This window comes from Accipiter gentilis, chromosome 30 (assembly GCF_929443795.1).
Source record: "Accipiter gentilis chromosome 30, bAccGen1.1, whole genome shotgun sequence".
Taxonomy (NCBI): Eukaryota; Metazoa; Chordata; class Aves; order Accipitriformes; family Accipitridae; genus Astur; species Astur gentilis.
The window spans coordinates 1,956,973-1,977,110 of record NC_064909.1 but is presented as its reverse complement, the minus strand read 5'-3'; the positions used below and the strand labels follow the sequence as shown (position 1 = coordinate 1,977,110).

The following is a 20,138-nucleotide window of genomic DNA, read 5'->3' as shown; positions in this document are numbered from 1 at the left end:
AGCCAAGGTCCTAACTCATATTTCTTCCTTCTGAACCAGAACCATGCTGAAGTTATTTGTCTGTTAAATCACAAAATTGTATTATCACTCCAAACAAAAAAAAGAATTTGAAATCTAAAACCAACTACAAAAAATGATACTTATTTTACAGTAGGAATTACAGCTGCATTTGGAAAAAAAAAAAATGTTGACAAATAAGGGTACCAAACTGTGCTGTTTTGTGGAAACTAGAAATATTTGTTTCTTTGCATCAAATCTGGCAGTTTCTACCTTCCAGAAAGGGGTAAGAAATACCAAGCTTCCCAAATGGTCTCTCGTTTTCTGCAACTTCTCAAAAACATGACAAACATATTTTTGTTTAAAAACAAGTACCCATATTTTTCAAGTTTAAATGAAAAAATAAACACAGAAAGGAAACAGTTCCCTGAAGAGGGGCGTCAAAAGAAACACTCTTACTCTATATGAAATGGAATTTTGTCTATTTTCTTTAAACAGATTTTCATTTCTATGTTAATCTAAACCAATGTGCCTTCCTTTTCTGGCACATTTCTTATAGCCATTGAACAAAACCAAATACCCTGTTATTTAGCCAACTCCACAGAGAAGGCTGGAGACACATCAAAATGTATTAATATCTTCTTTGCTCCTGATATGTGTCCTAGACACCTTGGCATAAAAAAGTAGAATTTGACATTTACAAAATGGGTCTTTTATGAACTCGGTGGCCTTGGATACACTTATAGTCAGAAAAGATGCTTGAGTTGTAATGGAAAGGTCTTCATGACTGAGTGATCATTACACAATTAATAGTTATATTTGGTGAAAGAACTGAAAGATGATGTTTGTCAATGTTCATCTCGGGCAGACTTCAGAAAAATGTCTCTGAGGAAGATGCAGTACATGCTTTAGAAAACAGAATAGTTTGGGGGTTTTCTTTTTCTTAGAGGTGGCATTTTAGACATGCCATCTTCCTTGTCTCTTTACAATATGGATGCAAGATTCATTCATTACACAAAATTACTTTAGAGAGACTTATAAACTGTACAGACTTTTTTTTCCTGTATCACTATCAAAGGTCCTGCAGAAAAGTTGAAATGACAGCTTTAGCACACTTGGACCTGTGCTTTCTCAGCATGCCACTAGCTCCTTAACACATGTCCTCTGGCTGGTGCTTCAGAAGATTTATTTTAGAAGCTGAAGAAAGAAAAAGCAGGCAAAAAAGAGATCACAGTACCAGCACCTTAAATCTCATGCTTCGGGCCTCAGAGAATGCTACCACAGACATGAGGAAAGATGCAAACTTTCTCCCCAAGCAAGCTTTCTATTAGCAATTAACCAGAGAGTTACAAGATTTTTATTAAGCACACTGAAAGGCTGTTTTTGCAGTATGGCAAGGTGAGCTGTTTGAACCAGAGAGGTAATGCTACTCTGCATTTCACTATTTCCACTGACTTGGAAACTTAGATGCTGATTTCTGAGTTCCCTTAACTGCACTATACACAAAGGCTTTTCCAAAGCTTAGTGAAATTATTTCCTCCTTCTCAGTGTCAAATCCTGACAGCCCTGGTCCCCCAAGCCCTGCTGTTGAAGTTTCCCAGAAATTAAGAGAAAACATCCAAATAACTTGTGAAATCTTCCTGATCTTCAGGAAGGTTTTGGATGAATTTCAGAGCAAAGGCTCAGGACTGAATTCACTGTTCTTAATGACTCACAATTCCAGACTAAACAAGTGAGGGTAACTGCTAAACAAGCTATTGCAAAACCTTTACAGTTATAGAGAAATAGGAAATTATGCCCTGGGTTGTTTGCTGCCCTTTACTACCTGTTACTCGGTACAACTGAGCAGGGCACAGACACTTAGAAAGCACCAGGAAATTTTGTTGTTAGTATTGTATTCATTCATTCTGAAATGAGTCTCCTGGTTGTGCCAGCAGGGTTGTTTGTGGACAACATGGTGAGATGAATTAGAGAACAGATCTGTGTTAAAAACAACCTTGCATAAGAGTGAGAAAAGTTCTTGGAACCCTGCGTTTAATGGACCTCAGTGATATTTCTCTCATAAGTCTGAGTAAAATTTTGGATGTATGAACAAAGAACTACAGCCAACAAAATCTGAAAGGGGAAAGCATCTCAAGCGGAATTGAAATACCTAAACATTTAGTGAAGGTGCCTGAAAAGGTATTTAGGTGTTTCTGGCATTCAGACCTCCCTTTCCACACACGCTCCTCCCCACTGTCCAGAACATACACGGTTGCTTCTGCTGTACAGCTAGAGGTTGCTGCATGATTCTGATGTGTTTTGTAATTTCACACCAAAGAAACAGAATTCATGAAATAGTAATTTTACTTCCAGGGTCTGATTCAGTAAGCCTAATGCAAAGATGCCTATCTTTTCCCAAATGAAAACTAGGAGACAGGGAAAATCTGGTAAATGTACACAGCTCACATCCAACCCCATCCAGTGGACAGGTCTTAATATAATTCTACATAAAATAAAACTTTGTTATGTGTGAGTTTTGTGCATTGGGCATCTGCTTGGGACCCAGGTGTCATTGCCTACTGAACAAAATAATTATAATTATAAAATGTTCATTAGGTTGCCAAATGGCTGTCCTGTATTTCTTCTCACAGAAGGGAATGACTTAGCTGTAAGACTGAAGAGTCTTTTTTTTACCCTGGCTCAAAAGCTAATTCTTCCATGTGAAGAACAACATCTTCAACAGAGATGGACTGATGGTGCTCCACTCAGGACTGTTTTGACTAGAGCATGGCCAGAGAGGTGGACTTCTGCCTCCTCAGGCAGGAGAAGCAATGTGCCAGAGCACCCTGAAAAACAGTACATTGTTGAAGAGAAGGGTAAGGGGAAATGTGTCATGTCCCTCCCTCCTTTTCCTTGCAATCTATGTTGTCAGAAAGTACTTGGCATTTCATTCCTTCCACACTGATTTACCAGCATCTCCATTAATTAAAAACAAAACAGAACAAACACAAAACTAAACCAAAAAAAACCCCAAAACATAAAAAAGATACTTGGCCATGAGAGTCTAGAAGAGGTTCTGTAATTTTGAATCTTGGCTAGAGGCAGACACTGCCCAGAAATTCAGAGTAAATTCCCCAAGGAAAAGAGTAACAGGACTTAAATATTAGTTTGTTCTAGAGTTTTCCTGATCCAATGAACAATTTTTTTTTATTTATTTTCTTTCTTTTTTTTTTTCACAAGTCCTTAAACAAATAACAATAGCTGCTGTTTAGACTTGGTTTTGGTATGACAGAAGATATTACAAAAGAATCCAATAACTGCGTATACTGATCATTAGTGGATTAAATTAAAATCAAAGTCCTTAGTTGCTTAGTTCAACAGGACAAACTTCAAGAGATAAAAGAAATTTACTTCAGCACAGGCATATAAAATACTGAAAAGCAATAGAATTTCTTCCTATTCTAAGAAGAAGAGGATGGTATTTACTGAGGGAATTAAGATAGCTATTATTTCCCTTTTGTAACTATTCCTGCAGTACCTCACCTGATGTAGTTGCTTCTGATGAGTTGGGATAGCCCTTATCCAGACCACAGTTGCATCTGGGCTGATAAATCCTCTCTGTTATTTACATCCCAGTCAAGGGAAAAAATCTGTAAGTATGAGCTTTGAAGATAAGAGTAACTTTGACAAGAATATTGGGAATGAGAACGGGGTGAGGGGGAAAGCCTTGACCAGAAAAGAAAGTTATGGATTGGAGATCCAAAAGTGGAAGTACAAAAGTAGTTAGAAAACATCAATGTGTGTCAGAGCTTGCAGTGTTTATAAAAATAAATGGTAAAATGTTGCTTATTGTAGAAATAAAAATTAATATATGAAAGAAATGGTGCTGCTCTTTATGGAGATGGTATGAACTAAAGGTAACTGATAAAGTAATAGTAAATGATACCTTGTTCTCTGTTCTACATACACATTCTTATTAAGGGCAAGACTATCAATATGCATCAGTGCATAGATATGGAAAGTATACATTCAACAGGGAAATAACTGACCCAAAGCTGGTGGCAAGGTTATTTAAAAAGCTATCCCTTCTGGTCTTAAATGGTTCCATGAGATTTGATGATAGGATATTATATTTTCTATTTAAGAAAGGAGTAGTGGTGTGATTCAGACAACTGGTCTATTAGTTTGACCTCAGCTGGTTAAGCACTATCAAAAAATGATAAAGAACATTTTGCTGAAAGAGAAGGCTTAGAAAGTGATGGCTAGTGGAGCTCTTCAGGATCTGTCTTCCGGCTTCTCTTGTCAAATATTTTCACTAATGAAGTTGGCTCAGAAATCTGGTGCTCTGATGAAATTTGTTGCATACACTTTGCAGTGATTAGCAAATCAGAGGAGGTATTGAATATCAGACAGGAAAAACTGGATTACCATGGGGCCCTGAGTAATAGAAATGAGGTGAAATTAATCACACAAAACAGAAGGTCATGCATTTACGTCATTCATTATCGCTCGTTCCTTAGTAATGAAATGACAGAATATCCTATATTTACTAGTTAGTCATAGCTTGTCTATTACCACCAACATGATATGGTCTTCAAAGAGACAAATACAACATCGGACCATATTAGGAAAGACACTTCCTTGAGAAAGGATTAATTTTAAAAAATAAGGCAGAGTTCAGACTTAAGCTGCTGGAAGGATATATATTAGAATGCATCTCTAGCCAGTCACCCAGGTGAAGAAAAGGATTTTCTTCTTTCTTAATACTGGAAAAGTGCAAGGAGAATGTCGGGTCATGTAGAAAGATCGTCAAAATATGTGCCGTGTCTAATGGCATTGGGAGTTTATAGTACTGCTCTGTAGCTGAGGGCCTCCAGGAATGACTTTGCCAAAAAGTAGCAGCACTTATCTATCTGGCTCACAGCACCTAAAGAATAGTAAGAACAGATTTAATTTCCCAAGAACAAAATGAATTACAGCAGACAAGTGCAGAGAAAGGTTTTCCATTTCTCTGCTTACCCCAACAACACATCTAATAAGAGAAATCTCAAAGAGGTGTTCTTCATCTGCTCTGAGAAGGGGTGCACGTGAATGGAAAGCCAAGAAAAGAATTATATAAGACAGAGACCAACTTGTGCATAAACTACCAACAATTTTTTTTTAGGTCAAAACTTAGAAGTTTTATAGCCATCAGAGCTCCTTGTCTCTAAACTGGCTTCTCAGCAACAGTAAAGGTGCGAGTTTGTGACATGGCCACCTAAACCAGCAATGGATTCATCTCAACAATCCTCCAAGTCCCTTCCTATCCTACTAAATTTCTTAGGGAAAATTTCCAGCCAGCTTTCCCTCTTCCCATCCCATTTTTTTCCCTCTGACAAGTATCCCTGTGATTGTTGGACCTCATAGCAATCTTAAAAGGAGACAAAGAGGTGCTAGCAGGCAGTGAAACACAATTATAAAACTCTACTAATCACAATAAGCTGGAGTCACTTGGGAAGATAAGCAGAGACTGAAATCCTGGTGGCTTTTGTTTTGGTCTTACCTCCGTTGCAATAAATCTCCACATTCTCATTCTCCAGACTCTCAGTCTGCGTGTGAATTGAATAAAGTCTTTGTAAACTTCCTGAGTCTGAGTTAATAACCTAATCATAAATAAATTAGGAGGACTAGGGCCATATCCTTCCTATTAATCCAAGGACAAACTTTTTTCTTCATTTGAGCTGGAGCAAAATTGGATCAAAGGGCTCAGTACTCTATAGCCTTGTTCACTCATGCAGTCATTCACCCATGCAAGATGACTGCAAATTATTGTACAAGGGAGAAGTCAATGATGAACCAACTGCTTGGATTATATTTTCTAGTTAAAGGACTTTCTGTTCCCCCTCAAACATCAATTGTATTACCAGAGTGAGTCATTAAATGGCTTAGTTTGTCTGAAATAGCAGATGAACTGGCTGCTGAATTGCCTTTTTCCAAGGGGACCATGTTCCATTAAAAATTTTTCTGAAGTCTAAATTTTTATGGGAAATTTCTGAGAAAAAGCTTAATGTTATTTTGTTATATTTTGCATATTTTTTGCAAATATGCAAAATAAAAAAAAAAAAGGAAGAGGAAATATATGGCAGGAAAAATCTGCAAACACTCAACATTTGAAGTGTCAATACAGAAATGAACAGACCAAATACTATCTAAAGGCACTCAAGTTTACAGACTGAAGATGACAGGCTAGAATGTGCCAGAGATCAGAGTGTTTCATTCAATCCTACAGCTATGTTTTGTCTTGATAAAGTAAAATAGGCTTAATTTGGTTTTGATTTTCCTTGCATATTCATCACCTTAGAGTGCTTTATTATGGCTATATTCTAGATTACAATTTTCTATGCCAGTCAACTGTTTTGACAGTACAAACAAACTACATCGAAGTTTCCAGAACATTTCTTTATCATGACTCAGTATTAGTGATTTACAGAAAGTAGAGCCACTCCAGTTGAGTGGAAATACAGGGATTGTCACCAGGTCCTGCAGGTTTGGAGGTCATTCCTTTTTTTCATTTATGTCTCTTCCCCACCACCTCCCTTGCCATTCTTCCATCATACAACTTGCCAAGTCAGAACTATTTCTTCTGTCTCCTCTGATATGGGTGTAAAGCCCAGGTCTCTATGGGCATAGAGTGCTTTAGCATGAGGACTTTAGTATGACCTTCCCTGTGACAGGATTTTAGTAGGACTTGTACTCTTGCTTGTATCCTTCTGCTCATGTGGGAGTTCTGTGTGCTGCAACCATGAACCAAGGAGGTCAGTCTCTTTCTGTTTTCCCAGAATATGTCCAAATACCTACTTGATGACAAATACAAACCCCAGTCTAAGGACCTGCAGGCTGATGTTCCATGGCAGGTCTAGACTGCAAGGTGATTAGATAATTTTCCTAATGCAGGAAATGAAGGGTTCAGACATCTGCGTTCTGTTCCTTACCCTGGACTCATGCACATCTAGCTGTTGGAGCAGCGAAGCATTAGGATACACGTTGGGTCTGTGACCATGCTTTGGCAGTTTCTCTTCAACACTACTTCTTCATCACCCCTAGGAGCTAAATAAATGAAACACTGGCACAGTTAACAAGTGGGCAGATGGTGCAGCTGCACTGTGGGCCAGGAGCTGGAGGTTCCCACCTACCAGATTAAAGTGATGAGATAAGGCAGAAGCAAGCACAGACAGTAAAATTAAACAAGTATTCCTATTTCACTTCTTAATGAGGACTATCCGGTCTATGTTAAAGCTATCTTGTCACTCCTTGCAAAACTACGTCAGCAGCAGACAACAAGCACAGTGCAAAGACTCCTGTGCTAGCAATCAAGTGGTAGCTCCAGAAACAGAACAATTTAATCAGTGTTTTGCTGCATGCACACAAATTATCTTTGTTAGGATGCAGGTGTTGTGGCACTGTGTTTCTCTTGATCTGAGCTGGTACCTCTGCAGATCCAAGCAGTGTACTGTCTGATTGTACCTGCTCCATTAGCTTCAGCTTAGCAGGGTCCTGGCCCTTCTGTGTTGTGCAGTATAGATAGTTGTCCAGCTTGAAAATAGTAGAGTTACTCCCTGGAAACCTTGCTAACCCCACAAGCTGTTTTTGAAGCCAGTTATCCTTCTTAAGATGTGTAAAACTGAAAAAGGAATTTCTCTGGACTGCCAAGAAATGAGGCATAGACTTGCTTTTATATTCATCCCAAAGTTCAAAATTCGGTACTGGAGAAGCAATCTGACCTATGAAGGTTTCCTTGGTACCAAAAAGCTCATTGAAGAAACTCTCTAAGACTCATTTTGGAGTTCTAGAGAGCAGGCATTCTTTATTGCAACGCTAGATGCATGAGGGATAATTCCACCTAGCGCGCATGCCACAGCTTTAGCACTAACAGGTTATATAGAATATCTATTTGCATATTAATCAGATTAGTATTCATATACATAAAAATAATTGCAACTGATTACCTTAGTACTGCCTACATCCGATCATGCGCAATGAAGGATCCATTTGAGTAGAAGGGCTGTTTTTGTTACCACCGACCCATTTGAAGTTCTTGTTGGCTGTCCTTGAAGTCTTTGTTCTTGTCCTTGTTCTTTGATCTTGAAGCTTAATGCAGTTTCAATCACATGTGGTCAGTTTCAACATTGTTCTCATCTAGCGTACAGGAACATCTAGTCATAAGAGCAAAGAACTGCAAAACATATGAATAATTACTAGTTAATCACTTGACTAGACTTGGTAATTATCTCCCCAGTTACCCTTTGTCTATTGTTTCAGCCATAATGTTAATATATGATCATTTATCAAATCTCACTTTTACAGTCACCTAGCAGCAAACCAGTTTTCATAGAAGGTACAAAATATTAAAACCATAAAAGTTTGAACAAACCACACGAAATGTATGGACATACGCTATCATCCTGTTGTCCATAACTTTGCCAAAGACCAAAGAAAAAAGTGTATAATAGAGCTCATACAAGTGAGTGGAAGTAAAATAAATCAGGTTACTATAATGAAAAGTGAGGATATGATCAGACTAATTAAATCAATGTTCCTTAGACAACTGAGGAGGAAGAAGGGAACCAGGAAGGAAGTTATTTTGTTTAGTTACCAGTCCTTGTTACTACATAGAGTTATTAACTGTCATTGGGACTGGTGTATATATTCTAGCCAAAGAAAGGTACAGGGAGAGTCAAATAATTTCCAGACAGGAATTAATGTTGCAAGTGCAGCCTTCTGAAATTACAGGTAATGAGGTTATAAACAATCCCTTTTGCCAGATGCAGAGTTGCACACAAGGGAAAAATCCAGTTAGGAGAGACATCACTTGTTCAGGTGACAGTAGCAGGACATATCAGGATTGCAATCAGACATCCTAACCAATGAAATACATGAACATCTGATCTTTCAGAAAGCAAAGCTGTCCAAGATGGGTGTTATTTTTTTTCTGTAACTGTGAGTATCTGTTCCTGCTCACTAATAGACTCTCATGTGGAGACACATTTCTCTTATTACCCCATCCCAGGTGCAAAGCAAGCAGATGGGAGGGAAGGAATTTAAAGCTCAGGGGATTAGAAATAAGGAGGCTAGAGAAGGAGATGGACAGTAGGACAGGTGGGCAGAAGTTCAGAGAGGAATTTAAGATAATCTAAAAGATAAGAAGGCAAATAAACACCGAGAAAGACACATACGTAAGAGAATGAAGTAAGAGTGCGCAGAGAGAGATGCCAAAACTAGGGCTATTTTTTTTTTTTTTTTTTGTCCCTAAGTACTTGATTTTGCAACTTTAACATAGAGATTGGCTGTGGAGAAGAATACTCTATAATTCTGTTATTAAACTTTGTCAGAGGGAGGGGGACAAAAAGAAAATAAAGGGCAATACCATTATCCCACAGGTTGTTGATTCCCAACAGTGGACATCCAAAATTACACAGCAGTAATTTAATCTATTTCTCTCTCTACCTTGGGACAGATGGTCTTTCACCTATTCCCTTCCTGTCTTAAATACTCTCACTGTTTTTCAGAAGGTACTATGTTGCACTGCAGAGACAGCTGCAGTTATGTGGAGGAAAAAATCTCTTGTTAAAGCAGGCCAGAATTTTAATGGAACAATTATACTGTTTAATTGAAAAGATACGAATTCATTCTAGAAACTTAAGGTCATGCAGGTTTTAAAAGTGTTTGGCTCCAGGCTTCTTGATTGTAGGTGTCATTTTCAGCTATATCTGAAATTTAAGGTAAACTTCTCTTCTATGTCCTTGTTTCATCCTTCTTTTTCTCTCCATTTTCTGCCATTCTGTGTTTATCCAAAGTGCTCAGTCTTCCTCATGGGTATCACGAGTGCTCCATGTGGAGATGAAGGACTTGCACAACAGCAAGACTGACAGGCCGGTACTGACAAATGTTGTTGGATGCCTTCTGGAACAGAAACATTTCATCAACATAAAGTTATTTTCTTCTGTCAGAGGAAGAAAAAAACTTGTAAACAGCAGCAACACAAAAATCCTTGAATCTAATTGCCAAGCTTTAAAAAAAAAAAAAAAAGAGAGAAAAAAAAAAAGAAAAAAAGTAAAGGCATTCCACTGGCTAAGATGAAAAGACTTTCCAGCAAACAAGATTCCATTCAGGCCAGCATCAAATCAGCCTGTTCCACTTCTGTGTTTTATTTTATAATTAATTTTCTTTACAGCCACAGCATTTGAAGTTGAAATAAATGGGTCAGGAGACCAGATTTGCAAGGCTGGGATCCTAATGAATACACTATCCATGAGGAAATACAAGGCCAATACAGTGTCCTACATGCCTTTTCCCCAGGAAATAAATAACCCATCTCATTTCCCCACATCAGAATATTTCAGAGGCCCAGTGGTTAGCCAGTCACAAGGTCTGAGCAATTACCACTATAGTGAGTGGAAAGTTTTATAGGAGTAGCTACTACAGAAAATAAGGCTTACGACATCTCAAATGTAGTGGGCATAGTTGTCATAACGTTTGAAACGTCCAACCTGATGGCTTCTCTGAGGTTAGATTGAGTGTCATTGTTCAGACAGCGGCCTCTCAAGGGCTTGATTTTCTGCTACCTTACGGGCTATTTGTAATCATGGACGTGAAGGTGAGTGGCAGGAACCAGGAGAGCAGAATTCTCTTCTCTAAAGATAGCATCTCAGGCACACTTTTCCATTACCTAAGTGACTAAACAATGCACAACAATGTAATGATCCTCTGTCCTAAAACTCAAATAAAGTTCTTCAAAGGCATTGTCACATTTTCACCTTTTTTTGGAAACACAGCTTAGAAATTGGCAATACGGAAGACATTGGGAAGAGGAGATGAGAGAACAGAGTGAATCTGCAAACAACTCTTTTCTGTCTTTCTTTCACAAGATGATAGCCAAAGAAGTGAAAGAGGGAAATATTCAGTGAGATTTGGTTTGCTTAATCACAATTCTTTATTGTGATTTGCAAGAACTGAACAGAACTGAAGTGCCCAGAGGATCTGAAATGACAGAGAGAGAAATATCTATGGGATGCTAAATTTGGAAGTGACTTAACAGTATCTGAAAAAAAGTCTTTGATACAAGCATCTACAAAACAAAAATGCCAACAGCCCACAAAGATGCCCTGACGTTTTTATTGTTCTGTTTTATTTTGTTTCGTTCAGTTTTCTGCCTGTGACTTTCTAACTTGACAAAGTTCTTTGGATACAAATTAACTTTTTTGGAGTGCTGTTTGTTACCCTTTCACTTGCCTTGATGGGATGCTTAACAGACTTGAAGTTGGCTTGTTTCAGCTAAATAAGCCAAGAAATAAGCAGAAAATAAATCCTATCCTAGGTAGACTAAGAACCTGGCTATAAACACTACCACCTAGTTTTGAAAGGGACAAGACAGGTATACTTTAGAGCCTTGACAGAACTTAATTGACTTCCAAGTCACATCAAACTCTTCTAGCACAAAATCCAGTCTTGAAGGCCTGTGATCTTGCTTGTTGTTTTGTTGGGATGTGGCAAAGGGGTTTTTTTGTTGTTATTGATGAAATTTCTTGCTTCAAAGCAAATTAAATAGGAAATACTAATCATATTTCATAAGGTCATATGTCCAGCTGTTTAACTAAATTAATTGCTATTCCAAATACAGGGACTAATTTCAGGAGAGCAAGACAGCACCTGTATTGGAAAAGAGGCTGTGTGTGTGTGTGTGTGCGTGTGTGTGTGTTTGTTTGTAATGCTTAAGGACAAAGCCTGTGTAAGGCCATTTGGAGTTTATCTCTTTTCTCCTCATTTGAAGACCAATACATTTCTCTTGAGAAGGGAAGGCATAATTCCTTCTCTTAGAGTAGATGAAGACCAAGAACCGGATCTGCACTTTGAGGAAAAAGAGAGATCATAATATTTTTGGTCCAAAATACAGCTGAATTCTCAGGTCTGAGAATCATTGCACTGACCCAGTGTCTTATGCCTGGAGTGTTGGTGGTGCTGATACCAAAGGCACCATCACATGCCACCAATACAGTTAGCTTCACTCTGTAAAGTTAAGCAGGATTTCTTTAACATGGAAAGGAGGAATAAGAGTTACTCATGGGAGGAGAGGGGAGGGCATCAGGAGTCCAGGTCATCTATAGGAAAGGAAAAAGAAGTCTCCTGGTGTTTTCTAACACTCAGATACCTCCTTTTACCATGTCCTTGAATTCAGTCAAATATGAAAAAAAGTAGGCATATTAACAGGCTAACCCCAAACATACAACTGGAGCTGCCTGGGGCAGAATAAGCCCACAGAGAGTTACTCTGAGACAATGTATGACTTTTTCTAAATTTTCCTTTGGTTACGCCTGTGTCACCCTTATTAGATGAGGATCTTCTGTGTCACTATATTCATTCTTCTCACAGTTCTCAGGAACTAAACACGATAAGCACCCAGTTAGACCAGCAAGTTGTTGTGGTCAGCCCATAAACAGACTTTTTACCAGGAATGTTGCATAAAGGGTGGAACTGTGCAATCCTGCTCCAGATAAAAAAAAAGCTCATTAGCTGTCCTGCACAGAACTTCTAGATAAAAACACAGGAAGGCACAAAGTGCTACTGTTCCTCAATTGTGTAATGCTGAAGTCATGGTTATGATATTTTGTGTAAAGGAAGGAAGCCAAGAGACAAGGCTATGGTCATACGTAAATGATAAGTTCAACCTCACAGCAAAACTCTTTCTCCTGCTTGCTTGCTTGCTTCCTTCCTTCCTCCTTTCCTTCCTTCTCCTTCCTTCTTGCCTCCCTCTGTCCCTCCCATCTTGCCTACCTTCCTTCTTTCCTTCCTTCCCTCCCTCCCATCTTGCCTGCCTTCCTTCTTTCCTTCCTTCCTTCCCTCCCTCTTCCTTCCTCCCTCCCTTCTTTATTTCCTTCCTTCCTTCCTTTCTCCCTCCCTCCCTCCCTCCTTTTCTCCTTTCCTCCACTTCCTTTCCTTCTTTTCCTCCTTCCCTTTTCCTCTTTTCTACTTACACTAGCCTCTGGGTTTTATGCATTTTTTAGTTCCCTTTCTGTAATATGGAAGAGTAAACATAGACTTAGCTTTGATACGTAGGATCAGTCAGATTCCTTGGTATTGTACAGCCCATTACTCTAGATACTGCTAGATACTGCTTCAAACAAAGAATGCCAAAAATTTCATCACTATGAGTTTAGTAACATTAAATGAACATTTTTTCTTTTCTTACTGTTGTGAGTAGAAAAACTGGATGCCATCAAATAAAATACAGCAAAGGAGGAAGGTAATAAGATGAGGGAGGAGAGGGTTTATCCAGCACACAGAAGGTAAGGAAGGATAGGAGAAGACAGCATTGACACCTATTTTCTAATCAGCCTGGCTGGTTCCATGCCAATGATTTTCAGAACAATTTGATTAGAATGGCTGGCCTTGTTCTGATTTCTTCTGCATCTGTTATTTTTGTGGCAGCCTTGGAATGGGTATTTACAAAATCCCTATTTGTAACACTGTGTATTTTTTGACACATGCTTTTTATTTGCATGGGAGCAGTATGTCCTAGAGACCTGTGTATACTATTTTGTGCCAGCTACCACAAAGAAATACCAGGAAGGCTCTCATGCCTCTTTCTAATGAGGAAAGCAAACTATAACAGAAGCCTCTGCTGTATCAGATTTCTCAAGTGTAGATAAGAATAATTATGCAGTAGCGTGCTTTGAACTGAAAAACGCTATGATGCTCATGAGCAAGTGTGAGATGTCTTAAGCTAGTCATTTGTACCTCACATACGCTCTGAAGTTTAACAGTGAATCTCTATCCTTGTGGTAGTTTCTTTAGAGGAGTGCCTATGTTGCTCACTAGTAACAAATGCAGAGAAGAACGATGTTCTGCTCTTGCAAGAAAGAGACAAAACAATCAGCGTGTCCTTGTAAAGTCTAACAGTTATTTCGTGCTCAACTGGCAGGAAGCTGGACACAAAGGCTTTCCCTTGGCTTGCACTAGACTAAGCACTCCTGCAGTCTTTCGTAACTGCAGTCCCAACACAAGCCCTGGCTATGTTCCATCCCCACGTGAGGGCAGGATCAGGTCTTCCACTTTGCCCTGGTTTTTGTTCAGGCATGTAGCCCAATGTTTCAGAAAGATGTTGAGAAACTCTTAACAGATGCCTAGTTTGGACAATGAGGCAATCGTGATCAGTGTGGCAGATCCATCCAGCTCACATGCTGTGCTCTCTGCTGAGACTTTTAAATTATTATTTCATTATTAACATATCTTTTAAACTTTGTTCAGTGCTTATCTGAAGCATGAATAGGACTGGAAGTAGTCCAGCACTTTGCATTTTCATACTGTTCTGGGATAGGCTCACAGAGGACGCCTGGTACATGGACTGGACTCTGCCCTTCAATTGCCCATGTGGGTGTAAAGCTCCTTGGCAGGCACACAGACTTTTACAAGTGGCACAGTGCAGAGTGTCTTCAGGAAAGTTAGTTAATCTCTGTACGTCCAAGAGTGCTGAATGAGGCCTGTTAAGAGTGAATTCAGCAAAATCTTGAAACAAATGAACAGCTAAATAAGACATGGCTAATCTAGGCTCCCTGTAAGTCAGAAAGGAAGGCAGCAGCAGGGAGGGCAAGAAATTTCTTTCTTTGGAATTTGGACTACAGAATTATTCTATGCCAAACACAAGTGAATGTCTCCATAATGTCTAGAAGACAACTGAAAGACCAGTGGCAACAGTTTCTGTGGATCCTAAAATTGCCTTGAGTAAATGTCTTGAGCTTCACTAGAGTGACAGTGGTCTCTGCAGCTAGATGTAGCTGGGTATAATTTTGCCATGGTAGAATAGCACATGCAACTTTGGTTACAATGCAGGGGCGTGACACCGCGCAGCATGTTTGCCTAAATATACAAACTTCAAATCTTTAATTCCTTACTGAGTACTGGTTCTTCAGATAGCTGCTGAGAAAAGCAAAGAAATCAAACCTTCAGCTGCTGTCTCAGATGTGCAAAAAACCTTACTCTTCATGACCTATGACATGACATGACTGTATCCCAGTAAAGTCCAAATGGAATCATCTCTTATGCAGATGCTCTTATTCCATTACATTTATTTTATGGTTTCATTTAATTCTGGGCAAGTGTTTCTGTCAACCAGCAGTAGCTACTTCTGAGAGTACAAGGTTGCCTTTGGAGGTGTAAAAGCTGATTTTATAGTGGTTTGTATATATATGCCTATATTTGTACAATCTGATAAAACTGGAAAAATACAAGGCTTTAAGTATGCAAAAATATTTCATTTCTTAACTTTCCTGATATGCTCAGCCCTACCATATTCAATTGGATTACAGATGTGAGTCAGGCTTAACATAGTCTTTAAGTGAAATAAAATAACTATAGAACCACAGAACCAGACCCTTCAGTGTAGGTAAAAACATTTACTGGAGAAACATATTAGAGATCCTGCAAAATTTTTTTTAATGCTGGTTAAGCAAATTATAATTTTTTTTTCTCTTTCTGAGGTTGTAATAAATTTTGATCTTTATTCACTTTACATCTAATTAAACTTTTTTGTTCAAGTGAACTTGAAAGGTTCACTGATTGAACAATTACTGCATTTAATATGAAGCTCAAATGCTTTCTGTATTTCAGCCCTCATTATCACTTGCTGTTCAATTAAATTCAGGAAATCCTTTAATTACAGTTATTACAGTTCTACAGGGAGAAGTGATGCTTTATAAAGCTACTGTAAATGTAAACATCAAGCTTGCTTCTGCATCCTTTGAAAACTGTAATTAAAAACACTATTTTGCCTTGCTATTTTGCCTATTGTTTTCATCTGTGTATATGTTACCTTGACATCATACTAATGAGAACAGTTTCAGAACAGATATTTGGCCACATCACAGGTCATTCAAGTCTGTGTTTCTTTTCAAATGGCTTCAGCTTTGGGGAAAAAAAAAACCAAAACAAAAAACAACCAAAAAACAAACCAATGTTGCATTAAGTTTTCCTGTTAGTTTCTATCCAGCCTAAAGACTGAATAAAGTCTAAAGTCTAAATGCTTAAGACTGAATTGGACAGAAGAAGATGTTTTGCTACAGAGCAAAGATTTAAGTATAACCTTCTAAACATTTAAATCTGTACCAGCACATACAACTATGTCTAGAAATAACAGCTGACATGAGCAATTATAAGGCCCAGTTACTCACACATCAACGAGTACTGCACAGGTCAAACACTGAAGACTGTGCAGAGAATCGTTAACGTTTTTGCAACCGTTTGTTGCAAATGCAAATACCCCTGACACATTTTTGCAACGATTTTTTGCAAATCCAAATACCCCTCACACAGCAATTTGGTAAGGGAAAACAAAATTATTTAAACTAGACGAGTTACTGTAGAAGCAGTATGGTGTATAAATGTCTGAGTTTTACTTTTCAACAGCTCCAGCAATACAACAGCTGCATGGTTCTAAGGCTAAGAGCAACAGAAGTCATTTAGGGAAACACATGTCCTTTGGAAGAGTAGCTGACATGATTCGGGGAAGGGGATCCAGGGAAATTTTGGGCACCTGAGCTCTCCTGTCATGTGTGAAGCAGGTTCAGAACAAGGGCCTCAAGTTCAGCTCAGCAATGGGTGACCGTGGTCAGCAGACCCCTCGCCCAGAGGAGGTGGACCATGGGCCACCAGACGTTTTGCTGTATGGCCCCTTGTCTGTGAAACATTGGAAGTGTGGGGGAAACTAAATTAGGCTGGAAAAGTGAGATATTGTTTTCTTATGCCCTGTGCCCATCTTCTGACAATGTTTCACAGATTTCACTTGAGACTCAGGCAGGACTGAGGATGAAGTCGTTGTCTGCACCAGAAATGTTCCTCAGCTGAGGATAACTGTGTTTCCTGGTCCTCTGCCTGTCCCTACTGGGACACGTACCCCGTGTGCGAGTCCTTCGACATCTGCATGTCCCACGAAGGCAGCCAGCAGGCAGGGCCAGCCCGCAGGCCTCGGGCTCTACACCTTGCCTTTTGGAGGGCCGAGGCAAGGGCGGGGGAAGGGAGACAAGAAAGGCTGTCAGTGCGGGTTTTGCCCTTGCTGCTGAGGGACGCGGGGCTGCCGGGAGCTGCTCGGGGCCCCTGCCCCCGGAGGGCACGCCAGCGGCGAGCGACCGGCGGGCCGCCGCTGGCAGCGCCTCCCTCCGCCCGCACGAGGGCGGCGACTACAACTCCCGGCGTGCATCGCCGCACCGGCGGCCGCTCTGGTTGGCTGTCCCTCCGCCCTCCCCCGCGTGACGGCCAGAGGCTGGCGGCGGCGGCGGCGCCGCAGCACCCCGCGTGTTGGGGGCCGGCGAGCCGCATGGCGGTGGCGTGGGGGCGCCGCGGCGGCCCTGCGCTCTTGCGGGGGCTCCTCGGGGCAGCCTCGGGCCGCGCCTGCAGCTCCGGGGCGCCCGTGAGGGCTCCCTCTGCCGCGGCTCAGGTGAGGCGGGGCGCTGAGGGGTCCGACGGGGGAGGGCCGTGAGGGGAGGCCGGTGCGGCGCCGCCGGGTTTGGGGCCGAAGGTGGGCGCCGGCGCCGACAGCCGGTAACGGGCGGGTGCCGCTGCCGGGGTAGCGCTTGGGAGGCGTGCGGCTGCCGGAGGTCGTGCTTGGGATATTAAGTCGGGGCCAGTGCCTTGTACTTAAGATTAAGAAAACGTAGTTCGTGGAGGAGTACTAGTGGCAAGGCGGCCTCCGCCTGGCGGGGTTCCCGAGGGGAGCTTGGGTTTGAGAGTTCCCCATCCATAATCCCCCACCAGCAGCGTAGGGCACCGCAGCTGGAATCTGCTGGGGTGGACGGCACAGAAACTCTGCCTCGTGCGTTCTAATAGAAATGCTTAATTTTGCAGCCTGTCCCAGACCGGTAGGTAATTCGTAGGGTGAACGTGAGTTGATTATATGGGAGGGGGGGAAGGGGTGTCAACAAAACATGTAGTAATACAGAATTCTATGGCCTTACTTTGTTGAACTGTCACCTTGACTTTGAAACTAAGTAGGTCATTCAGTCTCTTGGACTGAACCAGTTCTGTGTTCCATCCCAGTCAAAGAAGAGGTTGCACAACGGCATTTGATCTGCCTAGGTCAAAATCAAATGGTTTTGCAGCTTTTGGTGGTTGTGCTCCCAGTGGTCACGCGAGCTTTACAATTAAGCTGTTTGTTTGTCGCTGGCATGAAATCAATAGAGGTGTTGTCCAGATCTAGCTCCTCCTAGTTTAACTTTTGTTCCCCCAGATGGATTTGGTCTCTTGGTGTCCAAATGTGGGAGAAGCAGCTGCACAGAAAGGCAGAAGTTCCACAACTGTCTAGCTGAAATAGGGCATGACATGCAGGCTAATCTCAGCTGGGACATGATTTATTGAGTTACTTGCAATTGCATGGCTTGGCTTTAAGAGGCAGAAAATAAGCTAAAACTACTAGTGACAGTCTTGGGTCACCAGAATTGAATGCATTCACTACCACTTATTTACAGAAAGTCAAATGGATTTGTGTGTTGCTTTATTGCATGCTTACTTGGCTCAGGAATCTAGAAAGGTTATTGAGTTTCTTTTGTTTTTTCTAAACCATGTACTTCTTTATAAATTCTGATCAGAATTACTTTTAACTACTTTCTATAAATCAAGTAGTTCTAACATACATTCAGGAATATTTTTGAGAGAGCTTGATTACAACATCCATCTCGGAAAGCCCTACTGCTTTAGGGGTCAAAAGCCACAGTGGTTGGAAGAATGGGATGGCTGATTTGTGTTTGTGGCATAGTAAGTGTGACAAGTGTGCTGGGGCACTGGCTAATACCCTGCAGGGCCTGAGAAGCAAGCTAATGCAAAAGCAAAGACAGTGCAAACTTAGCAACTATACAGTGATAATGTATTCGTTGCTCCTTTCTGTTCTTGGTCTCTCCCAGGTGACAGTAAAACGTGCTTTCAGATGACAGGATGTTCAAACGTTCAAAACAATTGTGAATACGGCTTGACTGTCTTTTGGGTTGGATCTGAAAATGTTCATGGGTTCTGTTTAGTTTCATGAGATTTCAGTTGGCTGCAGGGGGTGCACGGGGGAGAAGAGAGTGCTAGTCTCTCTGTATTTCATCCCCTTTTAAAATGGTCCTTCCAGCTGTGGAAGGAAGAACTGTGTAACTCGGGAGCTTCAGGAGACAACTGAAAGGCTGTGTCCAAGGCCATCCATTGTAAGCCTTTAGGTTAGGTTACAAACAGTGGGGTCAGTACAGCTGCTGTATTGGTATTGTGTGGTGAACTTACATTCTACTTATGGCTTTTTTTAGCCTGTTCCTACATGCTGGTTTTTGAGACAGTGGAAAAATGTCTGCGCACGTGCTATCCATTCTGTATCCTGCATTCGCTATCTGTCATAACACTTTCTATGAATGCTTCTAAGTGACTCCCTCAAGCAGAAACAATAGCATTTATTCATGGTTTGAATGTCCATTAAGTCCTTATAATGTTCTCTATATGAAATATGTGGTGAAAATTGATGTAGTTATAAAAGTGAAATGATACTGATTAGAAGACCTGACTGGGCAAATCAGAGGCTGTGAAAATTTATGTCAATTTTGAAGGTGAAATCAGATATACCTAGGAAGCTGATCCTAAATTGTTTACAGATAAACCCCAGAACTCGATCAGTTTATTATTGGACTGGTTAGTCCACATGTTTGAGCCTGTTTGTATCTTAATATTTAAGATACAGTTGTCAGTCTTGGAGATGTGCACAGGGTGGAATCCCTTTTTCTAAGACTAGATAAGAGCAGGTAGTGACAGGCACTCTGAAAGCAGTGTTTTCGTCGTTGTTTGGTTGTGTACAAGCATTTCTTGACTAATTCACAGTTAACAAAGGAAAATCTGATGCCATCCTGTCATCTTGTACACATGATGATACATGTCCAAATTATATTCTTGAATTAAAAAAAAAATCATATAGGATTACATATTTCTACTACAAAGCTATGTATTTTCCAGTACAAAAGAAAAAGTAATTTGTACTACTTTTTTTTTTTTTAATTGTAAGCTGGAAGTTTACAAGCTTTTTGAAACAAAGAAGGAAGGTGAGAGGACTCCTAAAATAGTGAGGCTTGGGAGCAATAATGTTAAGAAAATAAGCTTTTTTTTTTTTTTTTTTTTTTTAA

The 20,138-nt window shown here is 40.4% G+C and overlaps 1 protein-coding gene and 1 long non-coding RNA gene across 7 annotated transcripts in view; both read left to right on the top strand.

The window, feature by feature from the left end:
- LOC126052714 (uncharacterized) overlaps positions 1 to 20,138 on the top strand; it is a 113,166-nt gene that overhangs the window by 33,625 nt on the left and 59,403 nt on the right. The window lies entirely within an intron of this gene.
- The window catches only part of MOCS1 (molybdenum cofactor synthesis 1), a 78,592-nt gene continuing 75,744 nt past the window's right edge, over positions 17,291 to 20,138 (top strand). For 5 of the 6 annotated variants that reach the window (XR_007510123.1, XR_007510124.1, XM_049833720.1 and 2 more), the window contains exon 1: positions 17,292 to 17,440. Coding sequence is in view for 4 of the 6 variants with exons in the window: in XM_049833720.1 (XP_049689677.1) it covers positions 17,321 to 17,440 (120 nt within the window). In the remaining 2 variants the exon portion in view is untranslated. Of the gene's footprint in view, positions 17,441 to 20,138 lie in introns of all 6 variants that reach the window. The other variant, XM_049833723.1, reaches the window with a different exon arrangement.